Source organism: Trachurus japonicus, chromosome 9 (assembly GCF_045865225.1).
Source record: "Trachurus japonicus isolate A0001 chromosome 9, Traja_1.0".
NCBI classification, from domain to species: Eukaryota; Metazoa; Chordata; class Actinopteri; order Carangiformes; family Carangidae; genus Trachurus; species Trachurus japonicus.
In genome coordinates, this window is record NC_140915.1 from 16,784,740 (window position 1) to 16,811,709 (window position 26,970).

The 26,970-nt window shown below is 41.9% G+C and overlaps 1 protein-coding gene across 1 annotated transcript; it reads left to right on the top strand.

Annotated features, from left to right (window-relative positions):
- Nucleotides 1–26,907, top strand: fbxw8 (F-box and WD repeat domain containing 8). The gene is made up of 11 exons (XM_085786274.1): nucleotides 1–646; nucleotides 748–852; nucleotides 2,076–2,240; nucleotides 2,718–2,806; nucleotides 7,855–8,012; nucleotides 8,107–8,303; nucleotides 8,733–8,951; nucleotides 18,182–18,309; nucleotides 24,910–25,083; nucleotides 25,384–25,500; nucleotides 26,388–26,907. The coding sequence occupies exons 1-11, from the start codon at nucleotides 146–148 to the stop codon at nucleotides 26,551–26,553; spliced, it is 2,019 nt and encodes a 672-aa protein (XP_085642400.1). The 5' UTR covers nucleotides 1–145; the 3' UTR covers nucleotides 26,554–26,907.
- Nucleotides 26,908–26,970: the final 63 nt, after the last annotated feature.

The following is a 26,970-nucleotide window of genomic DNA, read 5'->3' on the forward strand; positions in this document are numbered from 1 at the left end:
CTGTTTATAGAGAAGGACGCAGGTTTGTTTTGCGCCGGTGCCAAGCTATGTTTGTCTGTAAATCGCCCTCATAACCTGTATATTCACACTACAGAGTATTTTATCTGTGTTTTGTTGTGTTTTTAATCAACGATGATCGAGAAACATGGCCGATGATGATCTTGATGCGTTCAGGGAGCGTTGGAAACAAGAGTTAACGAGTAAAACAAGTGAGCAGCCACTTGTCAGCGCTGCTCCCTCTTCCTGGGATGTTCCTGGTCAGTCAGGCCAGACCCAGAGAGACTTAAAAAACAGCTATTTTGAGGATTTTAAAAATGTCTGCAAAAGTCCTTCAAAACCAGAGGAGCGTGTCTGCACCGAGGAGGAAGAAGACAAGGCTGCTGCAGACACAGAGGACCAGCCTCAGTATGTGTCCATTGCACGTAGTTTGCTGGACGGGAGGACCAGTCCCCTACGGAACCGGATCCAGGAGGAGAGGACAAGGAGGAAGAGACAGTACCACAGCAGGACCAGTGTCTGCAGCGCCTCCCTGCAGCAGCAGCAGCAGCAGCAGCAGCAGCAGCAGCAGCAACAGCAACAGCAACAAGAGCCTCAGAGGAAAGTGCAGAGAGACAAGGAGCTGGTGGATCAGCTGATTTTGGATCTGGTATGACTGAGCATCAATCATGATGATGGTGAAGATGATGGTTGACCCAAATCAGTTCAGTGACCTCTTTAATATCTGCTTTTATTCCTCTTTTTTTGCAGAATGAGGTCAATGACATTCCCTTCTTTGACATCGAGCTGCCGTACGAGTTGGCCCTGAAGATCTTCCAGTATCTGGACCGCACTGAGCTCGGCCGATGTGCACAGGTAGGACAATTTTCTTATGTCACAAAATGAAAAACAAAAGTGTCTGCAACAGAATTAAATAGTAAACAGCAATATATCGACCTTATTTTCTGTATAATGATATACCCTGATGGATTATCAGATTAAATTATTTTCCTTGGACCGGATCTGAAGGGATGGGGGACTTGGATTTTCTGTTTTCTGTTCTGGTTTTGTGATTAAATGAGACTTGGAGACCTAGAGCAGAGTTTTTTAGTAAGAAGACACCGGAGAATGAATTAAAGAATCATCTTGGTAGTATGGTGGTTTATTTTGGTTGACTTTGTGAACTTCAAACAACTGAAATTAAGTCACGTCCCACAGAAACCCTCCGAACAGGTGAATTAAAACCAAACATTTAGCACATGTAGATTATGAAATAAACTGCATAAAACACAAACACAAAGGTAAAACTAGCCCCTGACGACTGGTTTAAGGATTATACTTTTAAATACATTCTGTATTTTACGCTGCTTTTCCTGAGGAGGAGCAGAGATTTCGGCCTCTTGGTATTATTCACGCTCCTTCTTTATAGTATCTTAGCACAGCCACTTGCTCATTACATTAACACAGTCTGAACAGATTCAAACCAACTATCCAGCTGGTGGCGACGGTGTTGAGCCTCGCTGCCCTCTGGTGTCTGACCTCGTATAAAACCCTCGTATGTCATCAGCTGTCTTTATTTTGTTACTAACATATCATACACACATGTGGTTTTTTCCTCTCTTTTTTCATACACATTATGAATTATGAATAAGTATTATGAGCGATGACACACTCTTACTGTATCTCCCACCTGCCACTTAGCAATAACTAATAAGTGTGTCAGGATGTGTGTTTGTCTGCAAGTGTCTCGCCATGATCTCAGAAGCTACCATCAATACAGAATACAGTGGCCATCAGAGTGCATGGATAGTACCTCAGCAGAAGCCAATGTATTTTTCTGCAACAGTAGTGAAATCCTTGACTTTCTCCTAATATCTCATGTGACTTAATTAGGTATTGATTGATAAATTACATTTTCTGGGGCAGAACTACAGCATGCGGTGCACAGGGTCCATTTGGCAGCTCGCCGGGCCTCGTTGAGCACAAACAAATGCAGTGATGCAAGATTGTAATGTATGCTGACTCAATCCACACTTACACCATCCCACTGCCCCCCCCCTTCTCCCCCCCTCTTCGCCCTCTTCCCCTCCCTTACCCAGGTGAGCCGAGCATGGAGAGCTCTCGCTGAGGATAGTGTGCTCTGGTTCAAGATGTGCACGAGGGAGGGCTACCACCAGGACGCCAGCGTGTCCGACTCCCCCTGCTGGAAGAGCACGCTGCGAGACTGCAGGAACTCGGCCAAGACCGTGCGCTCCAACTGGAAGGTGGGCTCGAGGTGTTTCAAGTCCACAGAGAGACGGTCAATCACTGTATTATTAGCCAAATGTAAAAAAAACAAAACAAAACACAAACCTGCCCAGAAGTGTGTCTGGTCAAATTAGTGCATAATTCAGCTCACATCAGCCAGATGTTAGTGAAGAATTTACAGTGCAGCAGTGTGTGTCTCTTATCTGTGATACAATAAAACAAATAATGTGATTTCTGGAAGGAAAAAAACAAATAATAACTGTTAAAATTAAGGTTGCCTTTATTGCCATTGTATAAAATCAGAAAATATGCAACAAAATATTTGTGTTCCTGCAAGGTGCTTGACACATAAATCACAATCAATCCTAAACAAACAGATGCACACACATATTAACACACTAATAAATAAAATAAGAAAGGTAAAAGGCACAAAGTAAATTGCACAAGAAAATAGAAAATTAAAATTATAAATAGGTCTTTTTTCTTTTTTGCAGAATCGAGTGGGATCCATCAGCCAGCTGCAGTACGAGCTGGGGAAGGTTTTGTGTGACGTCAGCTCCTGTGACAACTTTGTCTTGGCCGGGTGAGTTTCAAGGACTCAAACACACGACTCTCTCATCATGTACTTCAGACTCATCTGCCTTGTTTTATCCGTCGCATTAAGATATCCCTTCATTATAAATCTACTGATTTATCACTGGGTATTTAATTAACAATACGTCACGTTTAATGTGTTTTGCTGATGTAACTTGATATTGATGGACAGTCAGAAGTGATGATGCTGATGTAAAAGATGAAGAACAAGGTAGTTAACATCACCAGGAACAAGACTGATGAGGAAACTACACCATCACCTACAGACATCTAGATTCATCTGTATTGACAATTTTCATTTTTCAAAAACCAGTCTGTACTGTACTCCCACAGATATTATGGGTTGTGGGATTTACTCAGCAGCAAAGAATGAAATTATTGAGTGGGAGTGATTTTCATTCATTTTTTTATTTTTTATTTTTTATAGTTTTCTTAGACTTACACTTAGAGATACTTAATTGATCCCAGGGGAAATTCAAGAATTATTATATATTTTTGTGCAAAAGAGTCACAAATAATTACTTCTATGAGAAATATAATGCATATATTTGAATAACGAGCAACAAAGACTGTGAGGACAGTACAGTATTTGTGGTCACAACCAGAGTAACAGTTTATTTGGTGACTAACTCGACTTGGTGTTCAGAAATGGCTGTTTGTCCTGTTTGTCGCACCGAGTTTCCACGAGTTTACCCAAGTAAGGAAAACAAATTTGACTGATCGTTATCGAGCAGGTGGGATATTCAATGTTTGGGGTGAGACCGAGCTCGGTGTGTGTGTGCGTGTCTCAGACGTTTGATTGGCGGATGACAGATCCAATAGCAGTGGCTGATGAATCGTGATCAGGCTGACATATAATCCGTGCGCCTGCATTATCCAATGTGAAAAAAAAATACCACACTTTCATCCCGGATTTAATCAAAAATAGAATTTTGCACAAAGTTTGGCCTACATCGTCTGATAGATGAGTTATTACACTAATTTTATGACCCACAGTGGGCTCAAATTCTATTTTCTTTAATGTACAGCTTTAAACGTCTTCATATGATCTGATGTTTAAGGCTGTAAGTAAATGTGTAGTAATTATCAGTTACATTAAAGCAGAAGTAAGCGATCCGGTCGTTTTGGCTAATGCTGCGTTCCAGGTAGGCTTTTGAAACCGTAAATTACAGCTTCAAGTCACAACTTACGACTTTGTAGCGTTCCAGGCAACCCACTCGTGTTTTTCCGACCTGTTTTACCTGTGAAAGTCACTATAACGGCCACTCTTATCTTCCGACCCGTGAACTCGTACCAGATCGAACTGGTACCACTTCACAGGTCGGAAAAACACGAGTTACGAGTTTCCTTGAACGCACCATAACAGTCCTCGTCCCTACGTCACCACATTCACAGCGTCCCATGGCTGCACACACAGCCCTGCATGCCGTTCTCTCTCCTCATTGGATAAAAACTGTAGGATACGATAAATGTTTTCTCCTCGGCTCAGAGCAGAGCAGAGGGACTGAGAGACCCGTGTTTCGGTCCAAACACTCTATGTAAGTGATTGCTGTCGGAAGATATAACTATTTAAGACTTATATTAACACAAATATATCACTTACTTCTGCTTTAAGTTTCTTCTGCTGCTCTGAAGCTGCAGTTGTGACCCTCACCTCCCAGTCATTTTGCATAAAAGCCAAATGTAATAATAATGTTGTGATTCAGATTCAAACTAGTTGATGCACATTTTTACACTCGTAGTAACAGCGGTCGTTATAGTGAGGGAGGAGTCTATGAAAAGCAGGTTAACTAAACTAAATCTGGTCTGAAACAAGTCAAAGCTGTGACAGTGATGGATCGTCCGGACCCACAATGAGACGCTCAGCGTCTCCTGGGACGGATGTGATTAGATTCCCATCGGCCCCGCTGCGTCTCACTGGAGATTGTTCTTATCTCTTCAGGTTGTAACATGTGTTTAGGACTCATAAAACCCAAACAGTGTCCACAAGAGGAAATATAGATGCACAGTTAATTGTAATGTAATCCAGATTGCAATATGTCCAAGTGCAATATTCAAATCTCAGCGCCATAAAATGTTGTGTTGCTATTATATATAGAGAGAGAGAGACGGACAGGACAACTAATCATATTTCCAAGATGTGCAGAGGCGTGTTTGTTTCCTAAGAAAAATTACATCATCAACTTAAATTTTAAGTGAAAATAAAAAAAACTAACATTGAAATAGCTCATCCCAATATCTACATCCCATTACAATCCCAACTTAATGTTCTTTGCACATTATCGGGCTGTGAAACAAAACTATGGTGCAAAATGTGAACATAAGTCCCTTTTCCTCCTGATCTTGAGGCTATTAACAGATTCACAACATCAATACTTTCCCCATTATTGGTACTTAAAAGGTCATTTAGCTAAGTGAAAGTACTCCGATTTGTTTAACTAAATAATCAATAGCGATTCAGAGTAATCGAGGATGATTCAGTTGCCTCCAACAAAATCTTATTAGAAAATCAGTAGAATGAGATTTGGACGGAGGCTCATTAACCCCACGACTCCTGGAGACTCACACAGCGTCATAAACAGGAAGTCTGAGTCTCTGTGAAGAAAAGTTTTGACAAATCACTTCAGATTCAGCATCATCTTCATCTTCATCCTGTTGCTAGTTGGCACTGAGGTGAGGTACTAATTAAGTGAAAGTGTGTATTGCTATTGTTTTTACCCCTGCGATGCCACTCTCATCCTCACACACACACACACACACACACACACACACACGTGTCGTACACCCTCTGTCACACACTCTGTCACCGTGTCACACACTGCGGCTGCGAGGCGGATACTTGCTCAGACACGGTGGTTGATCTGCGGAGGCGGTAACGTTGGCTGGTTCGGTTTGTCTCCTGCAGCGAGAGCTCGTCAGATCGCTCCGTTAAAGAGCAACGGAGACGTGGGGGTGGAGGGGGGGGTGAGGTGTGTGTGTGTGTGTGTGTGTGTGTTGGGTGTGAGGTGTGGGTGGGGTGAGGGTGGGGGAGGAGGAGGAGGAGGTTCACGGGGTGACTCTGCTGCTGTCACTTGTGGGTGGGAGAGACTAACAGGAGACGAAGCGAGGTGAGGCTGGAGCAGAGCGGGAGAAGGTCACAGTCTAATGTGTTGGAGAAATGTTGCTGGGTGAAATCTGACTCTCAGGCTGCTGCATGTAGTACAATCAGATCAATAAATAATCAATAAAGTTATGATACATTAGTGTAGTTAAAGCAGATATCAGTGGAATGTTTTTGTTAATATAAGTCCTAAATAGTCCTATTTTCCGTCAGCAATCACTTACATGAAGTATTTCAGCCTAAACACGAGTCTCTCCGTCACTCTGCTCTGCTGTAACCCGAGGAGAAAATTTTCCTTGTGGGATACAAGTGTTATCCAATGAGGGGAGAGAACGGCATGAAGGGCTGTGTGTGCAGCCAAGGGATGCGCGTGAATGTGGTGACGTAGCACGAGGACCAATTGATGCCTGACAAGGGCGGGGGCTGCTAACTCATGGTGCGTTCAAGGAAACTCGTACTTTGTGTTTTTCCTTCCTGTGAAGTCATACCAGTTCGATCTGGTACGAGTTCACGGGTCGGAAGTTACGAGTGGCCGTTATAGGGAACTTTCACAGACAACAGGACGGTAAAAACACGAGCTACGGGTTACCTGGAACGCTACCAAGTCGTAGTTGTGACTTGAAGCTGTAACTTACGGTTTCAAAAGCCTGCCTTGAACGCAGCATTAGCCGAAACGGCCGTGCCGCTGTTATCTGCTTTAATACAAACCTGTGATCCGAGCCTCCACATGTTGAGCCACTGGTTGTATTTTGGTGGTTTGTTCTGAGGCACATTCACTGTTATGACACAGATACTCAGGCTGATCAATGGATCGCAGCTGTTTTCAGCTTTATCTTTGATGTGTACGGCTGCAGCTGATAAATTATTTTCATCTTGTCTCTAAAATGTCAGAAAATAGCCACTCTCGAAAATAGTGACAAATGTTGAGTTTTTCACGCATTTTATTTTGCAATCTTCACATGAGAGAAACTGCAGCAAAGAAATGAAAAATTGCTGCCCATTCACTTTCTATTAATTGATTAAATCGATCAATTAACCGAATAATACTTTCAGCTTTAAGTGTGACAGGAATACTGGTGAAGGTTGAGAGACACCTGTGCTGAAGTTAGTTTTTAAATGAAGTTAACAGTGGTGAATTGTGCAAAATAAACATCTTCTAGATGATTGGTTCTCAAAGTGTGGTCCGGGGACCCCAGGGGTCCTTGAGAGGGTTCAAAAGGGGCCCCAACTTTTTCTCGAAATGGTACCAATTTTTTTTTCAGAAATTCTTCCAAAAATTCACGTCATTGGCAGTAATTTGAACGTACTTTGACTAAAAAAAGTAATGTTATTCAGTCTCAGAACAAACATTTGTGTATTTTTGGTGTGTTTTTTTCAAAATTTTGTCCAATGGGGGTCCATGGTCTAATTTGTGTCAGTTTAGGGATCCTTGGGGTAGAAAGGCTTGAGAACCACTGTTCTAGATAACTGAATTGTTGCCACGGTATCACAGTTCATCTGATAATATGTTGATTATGTAAAGATCAGACATATTTACATGTTTTAACTTGAAAAACTGTTGACAACTCACGTCTTGTTGCATTTAGTTAAAATCCTTTGATGACTGATTTCAGCTCATCTTAATGAAATGGAGTGAATAGACTGACATCCTTTCAGAAGGCGTGGTGCAGCGGTTCATCAGCGATCCACCAAACAAGATCGTGAACCAAAGCATGAAGATTTCACAAAGCAAAAAAAATATCAAGAAAGAAGTCAGAGTGAGTCCAGGAGGGAGCTGATGCAGTGGTGACAGGACGACGTCATGTCTGGGGATGGAAGATGGCCGACAGCTCTGCTCCAACATTCATCAGCCTGTTTCTCACAGAGCGAAATATGTGAATTATACATGTGTGTGTGTGTGTGTGTGTAATGAGACGTTTCCTTGTTTTGTCTCTCAGCTACACGTCTGGTGATGTGCGGCTGTGGGACACGCTGCACTGGGACTCCAAGGCCTCGTTCCTAAAGCCCAACAGTCTGTCGGCGCAGACGGAGCCCAGACCGCATGTCGGTCACGTCCAGGTCAACGGCTCGGTGGCTGCTGCTGCTTACCAAGACGGTACGAGTGTGTGTGTGTGTGTGTTTGTGTGTGTATAATAGTGTGTAGGAGACTCCATTTCACAGTCAGTGTATCTTCTCTGTCCTGGGTCCAGGCTGCGTGGACCTGTGGAGCACAGAGACGGGCGGCGAGCCCATCCATCACTACCAGAGCCCCGGGGGGATCCAGGTCCTGGCCCTGAGCCCCGACGGCCCCGTCCTGGGCTCCTCGGCCGGGCCCGACGTCCGGCTCGACGCCGCCGATGATCGCGGCTACTGGAGGACGATCTGCCGGGCGCAGCTCCCCAAGACTGTACGTCACACACCTGAAGTCTTTTTGTATGTGTGAAATGCTCCATACTGATGTGTTATTGTTTTAATTAATAGGTTGCACTTCACACCTTCTGCTCTGATTCCACAGTTTCTGTCAGGAAACTGTAGTAACATGTAGGATTTGTTGTTATCTGTGTTGTCAGATAAACGTATTGTTTGCTTTTATCACAAAATTGAAACATCACATGGTAATTGTGAAAATTTGCATTTTAAGTATTAGATATTTAGAGATATATTTTAGCAAATATATAATTAAAAAAGTGCATCCATAAAACATTTTATAGAGAAAAGAAAAGAAGCAAGTTATTTTTCTTCAGTCATATTAGATTATAATTTTAAGAGGGTTAATACATAGTATATCTAAAGGTTCAGTAAACAGCTCGTTGATCTTTGTGTGTGTGTGTGGCAGGTGGAGAGCCTGGTGTTGGTGCCGGGCCGGGCTCAGCAGGGCCCGCTGGCGGCCCTGGCTGCAGGAGAGGCTGTGTTCCTGCTGGACCCCCGAGAAGACGAGCCACGGACACTCCACTCGGTCTACGACCACCCGGTCACCTGCCTGGATGCCTCCGAATCCCAGGTCGCGTTTGGGGTGAAGCGCACGGGCTGGGCGATGCACGACGGAGGCAACAAGGTGGGTGTTGGCAGCAATTACGTGAACCAGTTTGGTCACTGTCCAGAGAAAGATGCATTCTCTCATATTTAAAAAAAACATTTCAATCAGATTTTCATCTGCAAATTTTCTGCGTGATAAAAGAAGAATGTCTCACACCGAATCTAAAAACAGTAGTTTACACAGGAAGTTGAGCTGTGCAGCAGTGCTGTGCTGCAACTATACTGACAAACCTAACACTTGGCAGACATTTTATGGCTGTCAAAAGTTAACTCAATAATACTGCATTAATGCAAATTCCTTTTAACGTCACTATTGTTTTTAATTTTGCAGTTGTTCTCATTATATTTGATCAATATATTTTATTTGTGCCAAATGCAGTGAAGTCTTCTCGACAATGTTTTTCTTTTTTTTTTGTTATGTATGATTAAATTTAATTTGCACAAAGCAGCAAATTTATCGTTTATTACATTTTTGAGAAATTTTCAACAACTAAAAAAAGCTAATTTGTGCTTAATCATGATTCATCTTGGACACTCATGTGATAAATTGTGATATAATATTTTAATTTACTGACAGCCGTCATATATTTTACATAAAAGGAGCAAAACAAGTGCAGAAATGTCGACACTTTAGTAAAAAGAAACGTCTTTGTTGAGTCTCGCTTCATGACGGGTCCATGATTCACTGGCACCTCCAGACATGGTGGAGTTGTGGCTTCACTGTGGGAAACAGCCTCAGGTCTGAGATCACAGATAAATGTGTTAGAGGGCAGGTTTCAATAAGAAAACTGGTCCAAAACAAAGTGAAACAATTAGAATAAAAAACTCCCCTGAGAGTCATTAATCCTCACTTATCTGTTGACTTCTGAAAAGAAATCTGCACTTTTTCTAGAAACAGAAACTGGCAGTGTTATTTAAATGTTAATTGAACTACATGTTGCTGCCACCGACTCACGTATGGTGACGATGATTATCTAGTTCATTGTGAGCAGCACTCTGGTGCGGAATAACAAACAATCTGCTGCTTGCATGTTAATGGAAGTGATGGAGCTGTATCAAGTCCTCCTTTGTGCTCCCTGGAAATGAAAAGTCTCAGGAAGAGAAATAAACACCAAACAAAAGCTCGAACGTCCGTGATGGCAAAGCCTCAGAAATCTGCAGCTGGATTTTTAGATGTTTTATAAAAATAAAAAAAACACAACAACAAAAAAAAACAGTTCCCCATTAATGGAAATGAAAGGCTTCCAATAGAGTTAACAAGGTCACTTCTGCTCTCAACAGGTGCATAATGAAAAAATGGGGAAAAATTATTATACAGGATAAGTAAATTTGTTTTGCCCAAAATGAATGACACATGTTTTCTCTTTAGGAATTAGGTGTGAACGCACTGAGGAAAGGTTTTTGGCATTAGTCCATTATCTGTTAAACTACTGCCAAGGAGCTGAAACGCTCATCTGCTCTGCTTTTTTCTAATTACATTAAAGGGATAGTTCAACATTTTGGCAAATTGGCTCATTGCCATAATCCCTATAGTCATAGCAGGAGGTTCGTTACCTTTAATTGTCGGTGCAAGCTATTTTTAGAACGGCGGAGCAGAGCCGCGAGCTGCTCAGAGCTACGCTACGGAGGCTCATGGGATTTCTTGGTTTCCCTCATCAAACTCATCAAATACACAATCCAACTCCAAAACGCTCTGGTGGACAAGTTGTGACCTGCACATTCACCACGCTATGAGATAATAACAGAACGTTAAGAGACAGAGTTGTTTTAGAGGTAAATTCATGCAAAACCGCTGATGCACGTTCCCATAGGGGGCAGTTTTTCAGCAAGCAGTCTCTGCCGCTCATGGTTCTGCTCCGCTGTTCTAAAAATAGCTTGCACCGACAATTAAAGGTAACAAACCTACGCCTAAAACTATAGGGATTATGGCAATGGGCCAAATGTCGAACTATCCCTTTAAACTCTTCTCCTGCATTTTTAAACACTGAGCTCACTCACGTTGCTGCTCCGCACTCTGAGCTGACTTTTAGATGCGTCGCAAACAAAGATCGTTCCCCAAATGTATCTCTCTCTGTGTGTGTGTGTGTGTGTGTGTTAATGTAAACCAGGTCCCTTGGGTGTGTGATCATTATTACTCTGTGACCCCCTGAGTCCCCTTTGACATGAATATGATGGACCTGCAGGGGATTCGTTTATAGTAGAAGCAGCCAGTTTAAATAGCAATGAGCCCACCTTGGGGCCACGTTCCTAATTACTGCAGCCTTGAAATGTTCTCGTTCCCTGAGCTGCAGCTGTTTGTTTCTAATAATGTTGTGTTTCTAAGGGCCACACGTACCTAATTGACTCTTTAGTCTTTACATAGAAAGTTACAACGAGCCATGAGAGAAGCGGCTCTGTTGGGATCAGGAGGCAAATATGCAGCCGGTGGAGATGTGTTGTTTTTGTTCATCAGTGCAACATCTGAAAAGAAGTGTTTGTCACTTAAAAAGCAGATGTTTTAGTTTGTGTGGAGACGAGACTGGTGGTGTGTGCAGGGATCAGCTTGTGATCGGCAGGTTATCGGTAAAGCTGCTGCTGCTGCTGCTGCTGCTGCTGCTGCTGCGCTGACATCATTTGTCCTGCAGCCGAGGAGCTGGAACAGAGCTCCGACTAACACAGTGGCAGCTCCACACAGTGGACGAAGGGGAGAGCAGCAGTGAGACACAGAAAGGCCTGACCTCATCAACACATGTGAAACAAAAAATCTACTTACTGCTGGAAATGTTTTATGTTTAGGAAGAAATAAGCGGTTTAGATGAAACCGGTTTTTACGGCTCAGGGACACATTGAGTAGAGAATAACTGTTTTTATATGTAAACTATCAGGTATTTCGTATTATTTAATTGTACTACTTTTATTGGATTTAATGGTGTTGAGAATTAATTTGAAATAACATATTATTTCTAAGAATATAAGTTAACATTTAGTTAGTTAGTTTCAGTTTATTTGGGACAAAAGAAATAAGAAATAATACAGTAATGGACATATATAACAAATACATACTTTACAAAGACAACACATGAAAAACGAAAATAATTGAAAATGAAAATAATTGGATTTTTCGTATCTGAAAAGGAGTGAAACTTATTTACTCCCACCCCCTATTCATACATTAACTATCAAGCTATCTTGTCATTATAATCTATACAATAAATTAATTTGGTTGGATTTATTCTAATATATTTATATTCAAATAAACGTTTGATAAGTTATAAAATAGTTAAAAAGACTGCATTTCATTCATTTGTATTAAGACGGACTTCAATACCCAGGATGCTCTAGGAGCAAAAGCTGAATGTGCAAGATTATTTGAATCAGTTTTATAATTGTAGGCAGCTGTTCTGTTCCTCTCGTTTAGTTTGCACACTTTTTATTCACTCACATTCAAGACGTCTGATTTGAATCCAGAGTCTCGCTTCTTCATTTTTTTTAGTTGTATGCTGAATCTGAAACCAATGGATTTCCCACAAGGGTGATGCAGTAGATCATTAGTCGATAACAGAATTTTTTTGGTATGTTTGACTCTCATTTCAAGCAAAAATAATGACAAATGTTGTCATAGCGTTTCTTACTTTTTTAATGATGTTGATGATGTCACTTTAGACACTAGGACATTATATTTATAGCCAATTTGATTAAAAATATTGGGGAAAAAAAAGCCTAATAACAATAAAGAGGTCCGCCATTGTTTAAAATATTCATTCTTTACATATTTCCGAAAATAGTTCTTTCAGTTATGCAAATACATTCGTCATGACTAAAGTTTACCGACTCCGATCGGCACTGAAATTTCTATCTGTGTTCACCATTGAAGACTTTGAGGTAAAAAGCAGAACTTGTCTTTGTAAACTCTGCATTTTAGATTCAGTATTTTGTAGCACAGAAGCACAGGACATCTGTCTGGTTTCCATGGTGAGGTTTTTGATGCCAATTCATGACTAGCATACCTCTTTCACTAATTAACATATTTTACAAATTTAATCAACTTGTCTGTCACACTTCTAACAACAATTTTATTCCGCCGAGAACATGAGGAATCGATGGCTGCAACCGGTGATGATGACAGACACTTTTTTTACCGTGGCCTCTTGTGAGAAAACATATGCTTCATTAAAATCTGTCAAAATGCAGGAAGATGGCGTCCAAGGAAGTCGTCTCACACCTCCCCCCCCCCCCACAGAGCAGTGAAACATTTTAATTTGCAGCATTTTGACTCTGATGAACTCGAACACATTGTCATGTTTTTGTTAACTTGACTCAGACTCAGCGGCTCTCCCCGAGTTTTGTTTCAAAGTCTGACAGATTAAAGTACAAAAAGCTGATTTATCTCGACGACAGAGAAGAGTCTCACTCGTATCCTGGTTTTATTCTTTATTATGAGCTTGTGGCTTTGTCTTCTAAGCCTCCTCATCTTTCCTGGTGTATGTGTGTGTGTGTGTGTGTGTGGTCGAAGCCAGTCTCCAGATCCTCATTACTGCTCGCAGCCTTCTTGCCAGTGGACTGGGGGGCACCCAGGCACCCACCCAGCTCGTGGCTGGGCATTCAACACTCTCTGGCATCTCCACTGGCAAACTATCCGTTCACTGCTGTGGATCTGCCACAGAGCGCAAGTGCTGTCAGAAATACTGTCATCTTCTCATTGTCTCAGGTTCAGAGGGGCTGGACGGATGAACTCCTGTCTGGTGTATAGTATGTACGCATATGGGATAGATCCGTGTATAACGACTGTGAGATGGGTCATCATATGGTCACAGATTAGGATCAGGACATGAGTCATCAAGGTTGTGGACCGATGCTCAAACGTTCTTTTTCTTTTATCAAAGACAAGTTTATTATTTTCTTTAGCTTGACATGTTTCGACTAATTTTTCTGCTTCTTTGGATCGTTGCCAGGTTTTGGTTTGACGTGTCTTATCTTATCTGCTGAAGTTAGGTAGGCGTGTATTGTGGCTACTCTTACTCCAACAGCGTGATCGTCCCACCAAATTTGACAGAACGACCACGCCTAATGTTTAGACCAGGTGTGTCAAACTCATTTTAGTTCATGGGCCACAAACAGCACAGTTGGATCCGGACCAGTGTAATAATAGCATTATTAGCTATAAATAAAAAGAAGAACATTTCCCTTTTATATTATAAGATGTTTACAGTTAATGAACTATTCTTTTACAAAACATATTATGAACAATCTGATAAAAATACATGTGCAATTTCAACAATATTATGCCTCTTCTGCCTTCTATGTAATTTTCACACTTGGCAAATTCATTCTGAGGACCAGATTGGACCCCCTGCCGGGCCAGTTTTGGCCCGCGGGCCGCACGTTTGACACCCCTGGTTTAGATGGATGCCATTTGTATTAAAGGGATACTTCACCCAAAATTGATAATTCACCAATTTTCTACTCACCATCATGCCGAGGAAGGGTTTGGAGAACTTTCCCCCTGGAACTCCAAAAGCATTTTGATAACACTGAAAGTTCTCCGAAGTAGTAGAAAATTGGTGAATTGTTGATTTTGGGTGAAGTATCCCTTTAAGGTAATGAAAGCCTGAATTTGACTGAGATAAAAGAAAAAGAAAATTCTCTGTAGACGTGATGAATGTCTTCAGTATATAAGGACTGATGCTGCAGAAAACAACCTGTCTCAGTTGCCACCCACAGACTGTATGTAATGATGGATGTGGCCTCTGTGATGTCACACACAAGTTTCTGAAGCTCGGAGCGGAGCGGGCTGCTTTTCTGTCGCCATCTTGGCAGTGACCGACTCCGCCCACCTCTCGGCTAATCCAAAAATGAGCAAAGAGCAGAGAGGTGGAGCCTGTGTGGAGCAGAGTGTTTGTGGCAAGGATCGGCTCACTCAAAATGTCTCTCAATTATTTAAAACTTTAAGCTTTAATCCACATTAAAAGTTCAGCTTTCATACAGTTGGCACAAAGAATGACATGGCATCAGGCTGTAAACATGTTGATTTCTGCTGAGATCTTTTTTTTTTTCTTTTTCTAAACTCAGTAGACTCAATTTGAATCCAGCCTCATGGGACTATTAGAGGAGCCGTGTCCCTGGTGGTCGCTGCTCGATGCCGCCATGAGGCCACTGCCACTGGGACTTGATCACAAGGGAATAAGTAAAGGTGTAGGGAACCAACCACTATATAACAATAATACACCTGTTAGGCACCTGAGGCCACCAGGGTAATATACTGGTGACCACAGCTGGTACTTATGTGTTATGTAGCTATAATGCTGCTGTGACTCCATGTGTGGTGCTGTTCAGGAGAATCACATTGTGGATGACACTGGTTTGACAACTTTATTTATTCATCTGTTTGTCTTCATTTAATTAGTTTGCACAGCAGCGTCCAACTCCAAACCACTAATGGGCCAACTAATCCTGTGCTCTGTGATTCGGCTTTTAGTTTTCATCAGACCGTTACTTGTAGCCTCTCTTGTTTGTCCACGGAGAAATCCCAAACCCCAACTGCATACATACAAGCTCCGGCACAAACAGAGTGAATACGATCAAATGTGTTTTACTAAAACGCACGCACGATGATGCACATCTTCAGTGATTTGCTGGAAATATAAAAAATATAAAATGTTTTACTCATAGGCTTAGGGTTAAGCACTCACTGTATTTATAAACTAATGAGTATTCATGCTTTATAAATGAAGAATTCAGTATTTATTGATGCTTAACTAATGCTTAATAGTGTGTATTTATTATAAAGTGTTACCTAAAGTTTGAGCCTCTCCTTTTCTGTCTTGTGAAGATGAGCTGGAAATACCAAACCACACGAAGCCATCATAGCGTATCTGGTCCAATGTGTTAATCCCCACATGGTGTTTGTCCACATGGCGTCTCTGAAGCCATATTTGTTTAGATGTGGGTGTTTGTGTACGATGGAGTACGGTGAATCATGGGGCGGCAGAGAGCCAAGCAGTCTGGAGTTTTGTTTTGTTTTGTTTTTTTATTATTATTATTGTTCCATCCATTCATCTCAGCAGGTTAATTTCACTGGTGAGTTCCTCCCCTTCACTTGAGGGAACATTAATCAGTGACATAAGCTGGACGGGGCGGCCCGGGCCCCTCTGTGGTGGTTGTGGCGGTCGGTTTTCCATTCCCGTGCATGCAGCAGTGCAGTGCAGTGTAGTGTAGTGTAGTGAAACATAAAAGCTTTGCTGTAAAGTGCTGCAAAATGTTTCATTTAAGCAAAGAGAGTAATTACATTAACATCCCAGTACAAGCCACCATTAGAGTTCCTTTTGTCTGCATGCGCGCCTCACCACCGAGCCTCCAGCGAGTGCATTAACCTAACAACTCCTCTACTGTCGGGCTCATGATTATTCTTCGCCAAAACATGCACACACACACACACACACACACACACACACACACACACACATGCACACACTATTATCCTCGGTGACATTTCCTCAGTTTGGTAGGCGATGTAGGCAGATATCTAATAAAACATGTCTGCCTGTAATGATTCATTGACAGCAGCAGGATGAACCTCATCTCTACCTCCTCCTCCTCCTCCTCCTCTTCCTCCCCCCTCTTTTCTCAACTCGTCCTCCATTCTCTCTTTCTCTCTTCCGCCGTCCAAATCCTATCAAGCTGTCATTTCAGAGTCCGGTGTGATTTGGGCTTTGCCCCTGGGTGGTGCACAATTAAAGCTCTGCTTGGCCCAAATAAGGGATCCATAAAAACCTCTGGCACCTCCTCAAGGCTTACATCATACCTCTTTTTTTGTCTCCCTTCCTTGAAATTTCTTTATCTTTGCCACTCTCTCCCTCTCTTCTTCTATCTCACTTTCTGGTTTTCCTTTCCTCTCCTACCTCCTGGCTCTGTTTCCCTCCCTCCCTCCCTCCCTCCCACCATCCCTCCTTTTGGTTTAATTTCTTTATCGTTTTAATTATTCAAGACAATTTTGCCTGGCGGTCATCCTGTTTGTTCTGTCTCATTTGGATGAGAAAACACCAGCCGCTAATTGACCAATTAGGCCAGCTCCAGATGACATCATTGTAACTTGCTGCGAAAAGTTTGCCGCCACAGCCGTCGAGCCAGAGGCGCTGGTGTGTATCTCTGACTCCGACTGAAGTTTGCCTCAAGGTGGATTTCCCACCCACTCCCCCTCCTTCCTTCCTTCCCTCCTTCCTCCCCGAGCTTAAATACTTAAATGCTGCTGTGCTTTTAATTAACTGGCAACACGTCGCTGCAGTGAGTTTATTCTGTTGTATGATTTATAATGATTGGCTGATCTCCAGTGTCAGTTCTGTCTTAGTGTGTAGCGTCAAATGGTTTAATGTACAAAGAATTAACTTCAGGAAAACTTAAATAAGATGAAACTTTTTCTGAGTGTCCATCTGTCTGTGTGATATTCTGTACTACCGCTGTAATGGTTGGCTGCATCCGTCTTGTTCCAGCAGTTTGTAAATGACAGGCTTTTGTCTTAATTGGGAAGCTGTAATTAAAGTGGGAATATAAGGACTTGAAAAGAATCTCAGTATTTTATAAAGACAGTAACAGAAGTGTGGATTGAACCTACAGTCAAGTAACTGAGACTGTTTTAACAGGGTTTTAAAAGTCTAAATGTCCAAGATTGTCCTTTTAGTCTGTTGTCTTTTAGTTTAGGGCAGAGAAAGTCACTAGACAAGTTAAAGGATATCATCTTATCCTTTGGCTTGCTTGACCAGGTCCCATATTTTACACTTTTTTATTTTATTTTATTTTGTTTTATTTGAAGTGGTGATGCATAAGAAGATATATTAGTGAACGATCAAATCAAAAATCTATCAGATTTCAGGTAAAACACTCAAGTAAACAAAATTCTGACAGATTTAACGGCAGGTCTGGATTAGTGGAGGCACAGATGATAGCAGTGCCTGCTTTGTTGTGACATCACAAAGTTACAGGAAGTCCTGACGGCTCATCTTTGGGCGCGGTTTCTGAGAACAGCCTCTGTAAATCTTTCTGTGCACTTGGGTTTTGATACTTTCCTGTATTAATATAGCATCTATAATCAATATAGACTGGTAAATCTCACATATGAGACCTTTAAAACTTCTTGTTTTCTTTAGCTGTACATTTAGGATAATTATGCTGCCTTAAGTGGATACTATATAAACTGGGCCACACCTTGAAAACACCCATGAAAACACTGTCATAGGCTTTGATTCTTATTAACGATTGTGTTTCCTTACTTTTCAGATCCACGTCTACAGCCTAGAGACGGGAAAACCTGCGGCCTCCGTCGGCAACTCTCCGGGAGACTTCACATGCGTCAACCTGAGGGACAGCGCTCCTCACCTGCTGGTGTGTGGAAACAAAGACAGGAGGTAGGTTGCTCCGAGACACAAAGATAAGAAGACGACACACACACACACACACAATATGGGGTGGTATTTCCCAATAATGATCGTCAACATCACAAATAGTTGAAACTGAGCCAAGAATCTGGTGCCTGTTAATAGTTTTCTCACAGTGACACCTGATGAAGGAAGCTTGAGCTACATGCAGAGGAAAACAGGTGTTTAGGAAATTGTGTGAGAAGAAAGGATCTCTGTGGTGTATTCACACGTCTGTGTCGCCTTGAAAAAACAATAACAAAGCTTTGAAAAGCTCGGGCCGAGGCATTGATGCGAGGCGTTCTCTTCTTAAATAGACATTTTTTCCTGTCTGTCACCTTCGATACCTGGAATGCTATAGAAGAAAAGGAAAACCACATGCACACACAAACACACACACATCTCGGCCTCATCCACATCCACTGCGTGCCGTGCACACAGCAACAACGCTAACCTGGCTCTCCAGATGAGGAAAAAGACACATAAAAGAGCCATTCTCTGTCCATTCTGCGCTTGTTAGCGGGCGCCGCAGTGCATGAGCTGGCAGGAGAGGAGAAATCCCTGGCGCGTCTTCGTCCAAAGCTGCCCCCGCTGTTTCTATTCAGCACCGAATCCATCTGGCTGTTAAGTAGTTGGCTTAAAGCAAAAAGACAGACCACATCATAGTGTGTGTGTGTGTGTATATGTGTGTGTGTGTTTTGTTTTTCTACTCTATTACTAGTTATGACTCCTAGCAGCTGTACAGCAGCAAAAAAGAAAGTGCTCAGTTAAAGATGTTGGTGTCGGGCGCCAGAAGGAAATGTTGTGCATTGTTTTGATTCTTGTAGGAAATAATTCAACAGCAGCATTTGAATGAGGAAAAAAAACATTCAAAGGGTTGTTTTCTTGCCAGAGGAGTCGGTAGAAGTGTCTTCATCCAATTCCTTTATGCTTTACTTTCTGAGAGAGAGAGAGAGACACACACACACACACACAGCAGCTTGGCGCTCCCACTTTGGCCCCAGCTGATGCAGCACAGCCCAGGACAAATGGAAAATGGGGTGGGGTGAGGGACAGTGGGGCGATCTTGGCCCCCCGACAGCGTGGCTGAAGGCCAGAGCCTAATGCATGCCTTCTTTTTGTCCAAATGAGTTTCGTCCCTCTGTTATTTGTGAGATCCAGGGAGCAAATGAGTGGTCCTGATAAGGGCTGTCTGGAGGAGGGCCAGCGCCAGCGCCGCGCTAACGGGAGCAAAGAGCAAAACGGTGGAAACAGAAAGAGAGGGAAGAATAAACGAGTGTCGTACCTGTGGCTGTCGGTCACTTCTAATTACAGTTATTATGGTCTGCACTTCTTCAGTCCAGCCTCAAGACCACTTCACTCTTCACTCAAAACTTTTTTACTGCCAATTTGAAAACTTTAAAGGGATAGTTCAACATTTTGGCAAATGTGCCCAATTATCCCTATAGTCATAGCAGTAGATTCGTTACCTTTAATTGTCGGTGCAAGCTGTTTTTAGAACGGCGGAGCAGAGCCGTGAGCTGCTCAGAGCTACGCTACGGAGGCTAATGGGATTTCTTGGTTTTCCTCATCAAACCCACAATCCAACAACTCCAAAACGCTCTCATGGACAAGTTGTGACCTGCACATTCACCACGCTATGAGATAATAACAGAACGTTACCACCTGTTTTAGAGGTAAATTCATGCAAGCAGTCTCTGTATTTGCCTCGAAAACAACTCTGTAAACCAAGAAATCCCATGAGCCTCCATAGCGTAGCTCTGAGCAGCTCGCGGCTCTGCTCTGCTGTTCTAAAAATATCTTGCACCAACAATTAAAAGTAACAAAGCTACTCCTATAGACTATAGGGATTATGGCAATGGGCCAATTTGCCAAAATGTTGAACTATCCCTTTAATCATCATATATATGTATATTAATGCTAGTGGATGAAATAGTTCATCTTGTGCCAAAAAGACGAATATCCATCCATCTGTTGGCGATCCATACCACTCATGCGTGCAGGGTCGTGGGGGGTTGGAGCCGATCCCAGCAGCTGACATATGGCGAGGGCGGAGTTCAGCCTGGACAGGTCACCGGACTATCACAGGGCAGCGAAAGTCAGTGTGTAAGTCTTAAGACTGTGGGAGGAAGCTGGAAAAAGAGGAAAAATGTCCGCACACTGCTAAATAGAGCTCTCAAAGATTTTTTATTCATAATCAACAAGACCTGGAGCAATAGAATAAAAGTAATCTTAAATAAGACATAGAAAATAACTAATCATCACACAGAAAATTATTCAAAAACCATCAAACTAATTTAAACGAGACAAAATATGACCCTCACTATAATAGCATATAGAAATGAATGGTAAATCAATCCAAATGCATGGGGTGTTTAGCCTGTCCCAAAGCACACCTAATCACACAACAAGTCAATTAACAGGAAACCACAGATAGCAAGAGATACAAAAAGAGCAATATATTAAAAATATAGAGGTAATATATAAAATATATCCACACAGAAAGGGCCCAGGGGATCGAATCCAGAAATCTTCTTCCTGCGAGGCTGAGAGGTGACGATGCTAACCACTGTTCCACCGCGTCGCCTCTACTCAAAGAATTCACTAAAAAATCAATTCTAAAAAATTCACTGCGTTTCAATTAAAAAATTTGTGTCCGGTTTTATTTCTTTCACTCTTTGTTTGATTTAGTGTAGGAAAATATGTTTACATTTTTTAAAGAATCTGCTTTATTTCATTTCATTATAGTTTTGAGCATCATTTTACATTGTCAGTCTGTGAGGTGTTTGCTTCATGGAAAGAAAACATATGTAAAAAAATATATATATACTGAAATCACCTATATAATCACATAACCTACTATATAATCACATAACATTAAAACAGGCAACTTCTTTTGATTAGATTTTTGTTGTTGTTTTTTTTGACTGAAATTACAGATAAAGTTTTAAATGAACACCAATCAGCTTCAGTAGAAACAATCACCTGTTTTTATATGCTCTGGCTGCTCAGTGTTCCTGCAGCTCTGGGGAGAGTAAAGTTGACAAACAGATGATGAAATTCTATCTAAAAGTGCAGCAGATTCATTTAATCACAGGTTTGGATCAAACCTAATCCTGAGTGTATAATGATCAGGGACCAAACTGTCCAGGAGTTAGCCCGAGCCTCTCCCACTCTGCTCTTATTAGGCCAAGGCTCGTCCTGATTAATGAAGAGGAGTCTGGCCACTGACAGCTTCACCGAAGACGGAGCCGCCTCCAGCTTCAGATTTATGGCTCCCTGCGGTCGTGCCAATAATGTTCGTTCCTCATTGTCGAAACGTGCGCCTCCATCACGTAACGCCACTAAAACAGACACAACTAACTAAGCAGACAGCGAGTCCGCCGAGCCCATTTAGCCGTTTAACTATGATTCTTTTAAAAATGCTTGGAAACAGGAAATGAAATATGTCCGAGTCCCCAAAGTGAATTGGATTATGGTAATGAGGTCCTGGAAGAAGGTTGAGCCTGGATGGAGTCATGTCCTGGATCCTTTCAGCTGCAATAAAGCCACAATGACAACAGATGGAGCTGCATCTCCCCTGGGCCTGTGGTGCTCATGAAACCCAGCAGCAAAAAAATCCTGTTCTCATTGGCTTCTTCTTCTTTTGGATGATGAATACTAACACAATTACTGGCACTTAAATAATTAAAAAGATCAAATGAATCATAATAATCATAATATACCATAAAGCACGTACAGGGCCGTCCCTGACCAAAATGGGGCCCTAAGCGGAAAAATTTCGTCGGGCCCTCCTATAATCGATTATAATGCAAACTACAACCACTAATACTGGCAGTTTAGCAGTTCTATACTTATACTAATATTAATTAAAAAAAACTATTGCTATTGCTATCTATTATTACTATTATTGTCATTATTATCATCTATAATATTATTATTATATAGGCTACAACTACAATCCTAAAAAAAACATACTAATTCAGTACGAAATAGACTGATATTTCAAAATGTAGCTACATTCAAATTTAGTTCCTTCTGTCAACCAAAGTATCAAATACACTCATTTCTATCAATATGTATCTCTAATATCTCCTCCAAAGCTGCCTGTCATAGATTAAATTCACCAACAGATCCTTGTGTGGAGATAAAATAGATTATAAACTTTAGCCGAAAATACGACCAACAACTGATAAATTTACCACTGCCTTTCAACAGAGGTGAATGCATATGCAGACAAAGGTGTTAACAAGACATTTAATAAATGGTAAGGGCCGCTGGAAAATGACTTTCATCTCCAGACCACAGTCCACATCTACTGGAGGCTAGCAGCATCTCTCCTCCTACCTGCAGCAGCAGCAGCTGTGCTGATCATGGAGGTTTAGTGCTTGCTTATGCCACAAAGTTTTACATTTTTACTAGTGCTGGCGTTAACACCATTAGCACCGTTAATACGGCCCAGCACTAACTTAAACAAATGCCCACCTTCGAGAGAAGCACGAGTTTACTCTTGTTTTGCTTTTTTTCCCCTCTTGCTCGCGCCTGAGTCGTAGGTTCTTTTCGAAGCCATGATCACGTCTTCACCTGCAGCTGCTTGACAAGTGCCTGCAGCGCATCTGACCAGTGATTGGTCAGATTGACGCGTGACGGCGCTTGCGGTGTCAGATTACAAAAAAAAAGGTCTCTTCTGCCTCTTCTCCTGCCTCGCGCTGACAGCTGATCTAGTAGCGCGCACCACGGCTGTGCATATGCACATCCTTTGTGCAAAAAGGGGCCCCTATTGGATCGCGGGGCCCTACGCACTGTGCGTGATCTGCGTGTAGGCAGGGGCGGCCCTGAGCACGTATCTGAAAGCAGAATTATTGAGGCGCTTCAAAGAAAGGATTTAAGAAGATAAAGGACTAGAAAGAAGGAAAAATCCACATTTATCAGAATCTTTATCCAAACAAACACAGTAAGTTAGTCCTAAAGAAAGAAAAGAGAAAGATGAAATTACATGAAAGCACAAATTAATTCTTTAAAACTTCAAAGAGCCAGGAGAGGTCAACATTTATGAAGTCTACAACTGAATTTAAAACAATGACTTTTAAAGAAGAAGTTTAAAAGCTTAAATTAATTTCTGTATTTGTTAAATTAATTAATTACACTAGAGTCGACACATCCTGTATAGTATACTTTTACATTTTTACACTGTATTTCTTAATTCCACTTAATTCATAGTAATCGGTTCATCTGATGTGACATCATTTTCATTCATAGCTATTTTATGTGCCACACTTACAGTACTACTTCCTTATACATCTTTTTCATATTATCACTAGTTCATTGTTTCTTTTTTAAATTTTATTTATATATAATTGGCTGATTGGTCTCTGTAAACATCAGTTGGTGAAATCTTGTGACACTTGGATGAAGGCCGGAGCTACAGTCTGCACCATGTGCTACAGCCTGTGTTTGTCTTTGGTCTCCTGACTGGATGTTAAAAAGTTCTCTTCTTGCTGCTCTTGCGGCGCTTTCTTCAAAAAAACAAAGTGAGAATAGTGTCCTTTTGTCTGTCAGTGAATGCAGTCTTTGACAAGCTGTTCTCTCTCTCTCTGGAGTGGTCTTGGTTGGAGATCTCCGCCTCTGTAAGCAGGAAGTGAAATCCAGAATGACCTTGCTTCACTGCAAATGACTGACGCTATTGTGCTCACTCATCTGCAGCGTTGCACTCTTGTTAAAGGGATAGTTCACCCTAGAATGATATTTCGCTCATTATCTACTCACCCTCATGTTGACTAAGGGCTGGAAGAATTCTCAGAGTCCACCGTCCCTTCTCTGAGTTACAGGGGGTCTTGGCGTAGCAGTGCATGTCCATATAACGGTTGCAAAGGGACACCAGAGCTCTTCGTAAAAAAACACACACAAAAAAACATCCAAATACCTCCATGATGCTCGTATGTAATGTCCGTCTTGTGCTGAAGCCCCAAATTGCGTAATTGTCCCGAAAAAAATTAAATAAGTCCACATTCCAAGCATGTTTGTAGCGGAAGCTTCTCGAAGCTCCTCTTCCTGGTCCGTCCAAATCTCGCGTGATTTGCGCCGGTGTCAGTGCGGTTACTGCGAATCACGCGAGATTTGGACGGACCATGAAGAGGAGCTTCGAGAAGCTTCCGCTACAAACAAGCTTAAAATATAATTTATTTAATTTTTTTCGGGACAATTACGCAATTTGGGGCTTCAGCACAAGACGGACATTACATACGAGCATCATGGAGGTATTTGGATGTTTTTTTTGTGTGTGTTTTTTTACGAAGAGCTCTGGTGTCCCTTTGCAACCGTTATATGGACATGCACTGCTACGCCAAGACCCCCTGTAACTCAGAGAAGGGACGGTGGACTCTGAAACTTCTTCCAGCCCTTAGTCAACATGAGGGTGAGTAGATAATGAGCAAAATATCATTCTAGGGTGAACTATCCCTTTAAACCGTCCTGAAAAACACTTTGTGCTGCATTAACACAACATTCAGAAAACAAGCAGTAACAACCTGCTGGCTCATAGTAAAGTTGAGAAACCCAGTGCAGACCATGTTGTCCTCTGCTGTGTTTCAGGGTGAGGGTCTTCGACCTGCGAGCCGGCTCCTCGGTGGCGTCGCTGTACGCTCACCACCTGGGCGTGACGTCGGTGCAGGCGGACGATTGGAAGATAGTGAGCGGCGGAGGCGAAGGACTGGTGTGTGTGTGGGAGATGAGGATGGGAGCGAAGCTGTGGGAGATGCACAACAGGTGGGACTTTGTTTTTTCCTCGAAGCCAGAGGAAGAGGAAACATGTGCAAGATGAAGAGCTCTCAAAAGATGTCAGATGTGTTTCTCTACACATCACAGCTTTAGTTTTGTATCTCAATCGTGGCAATGAGTTGTTTTTCTTTTTTTGAAACCAAAAAACATCACAAATTCTTAGAAAGCTCCTGATTCCTGATTATAACCTTTCGCAGAAACATTTTTGCAAAAAGACTTACAAGCACAGATTTGAAAAGGTGATTTCTACGTCATGTTATATTGGAAGTGTTGTTTTGTGTCCTGCAGACATCCTGTGCGGCACGTACACTTCAACACCAGCACCCTGGTAACAGCCAACATCCCAGATGACAAGTCGCCGCGGGGGGCCTGCATCACGGACGACGACCTCACGGCTCACCGCAGGTCACTGATCTCACTCCTCTACCCTCCTCCTCTTTTTTTTTTAACCTGTGGCATCTCTTCTCTGCATCCACCACGTCTCTATCACAAGCCTGGGAAACTCTTTGAGTCAGAAATACTCTTACACCTGAAGGTTTTATAGAACACTGTAACATGTTTTTGCTTTTTTACCAAGAGGAGAGAAGAGCCCAACACTCGACTTTCTGTGTTGTAAATAAAGAAATTAGCATAAATAACCTGGAAAAGAGGGAGATATCTAACCGGTCTCTGTCCAGAGAGACAATAAAATGCAGCCTCCTGCACCTCTGAACCCCATTGATATGTGTTAATTGATTTATGTCATATGTACAATAACTGAAATTGTGGCTACTTTTTTGGGTTTTGTGCTGTTTTCCTGCTGCTGTAGTTTCAAATGCACTGTACAAACTCAAGTGCATTCATTTCCCAGAATGCTCAACTAGATCCCAGACAACCTTCTTCCAAAGTTGAAACTCAAAGATTTTATTCCACAGTGTTGTAATATTGTCTTAGACGAGTATTCAAAGTTAAGTCGTCCTAATCCTCCGACTATACTATGAAAACAAAACCATGTGGCTCTGTGGGAAAACCTTATTTCTCTTAAAGCGACAGTAACCTACATTGCTATCCCTAAAACAAAGCCACAGTGTCTGTGTCTTCACAGAATATTCTCCACACTATTAACTAATAACTATTTATCTGCCTATTGAATTACATCATTTATTTAACTAAATTCAAATTAATAAGCAAATACATCACTGGTATAAACTTACAACTGAGCCATCCTCTGTTAATGTTTGTCTGAATTCATTCAGTTTAAACATTTGAACGGTGAAATAAATTGTGAACTTGTTGCTGTTTTTCTCGTCCAGACACCGGGGAGTGATCTGCCACTACGACTTCTCCGAGGACGCGCTGTCGCAGGATCACGTCCTGCCCATCTGCAGGTCCGACTACACCGAGTCTTACGGCTACAACTACAACATCGGCCTGGCCATGCCGTACGACCGGCTGTCCGGCTCCCATCCGTCCCACTGATGACAGCGTTTTTCCTCAGACTGCAGTCCTGGCTCAGTGAGCGACTGAGCAGACAACGAAAAAAAACTCTCAGTCTTTATCAGTTTGATTCTCCAAACTGGATCTTTTTATTGTACAAATTTAATTTTATCATCCTGGTCAAAATCATGGTGTTGAGAAACTTAATTTTTGTATCAATCTGTTACGTCTGTGAACTGCTGCACAGCTGTTTCTACTTTACAGTGCTTATTTCAGCCTTGTATGTAATTGCATTACTGTAAAATGAATGGATTTTTAATAGATGTTTGGCTCCCTGGATTTTAATCAATACCACCATGCAACATCACAGCAATAAAAAAAATCACATTTCAACCTCATTCACTAACTAAGATTCTTCTCAGTACGATATTTATTAGTTTCTCTAAAAAAACACATCTT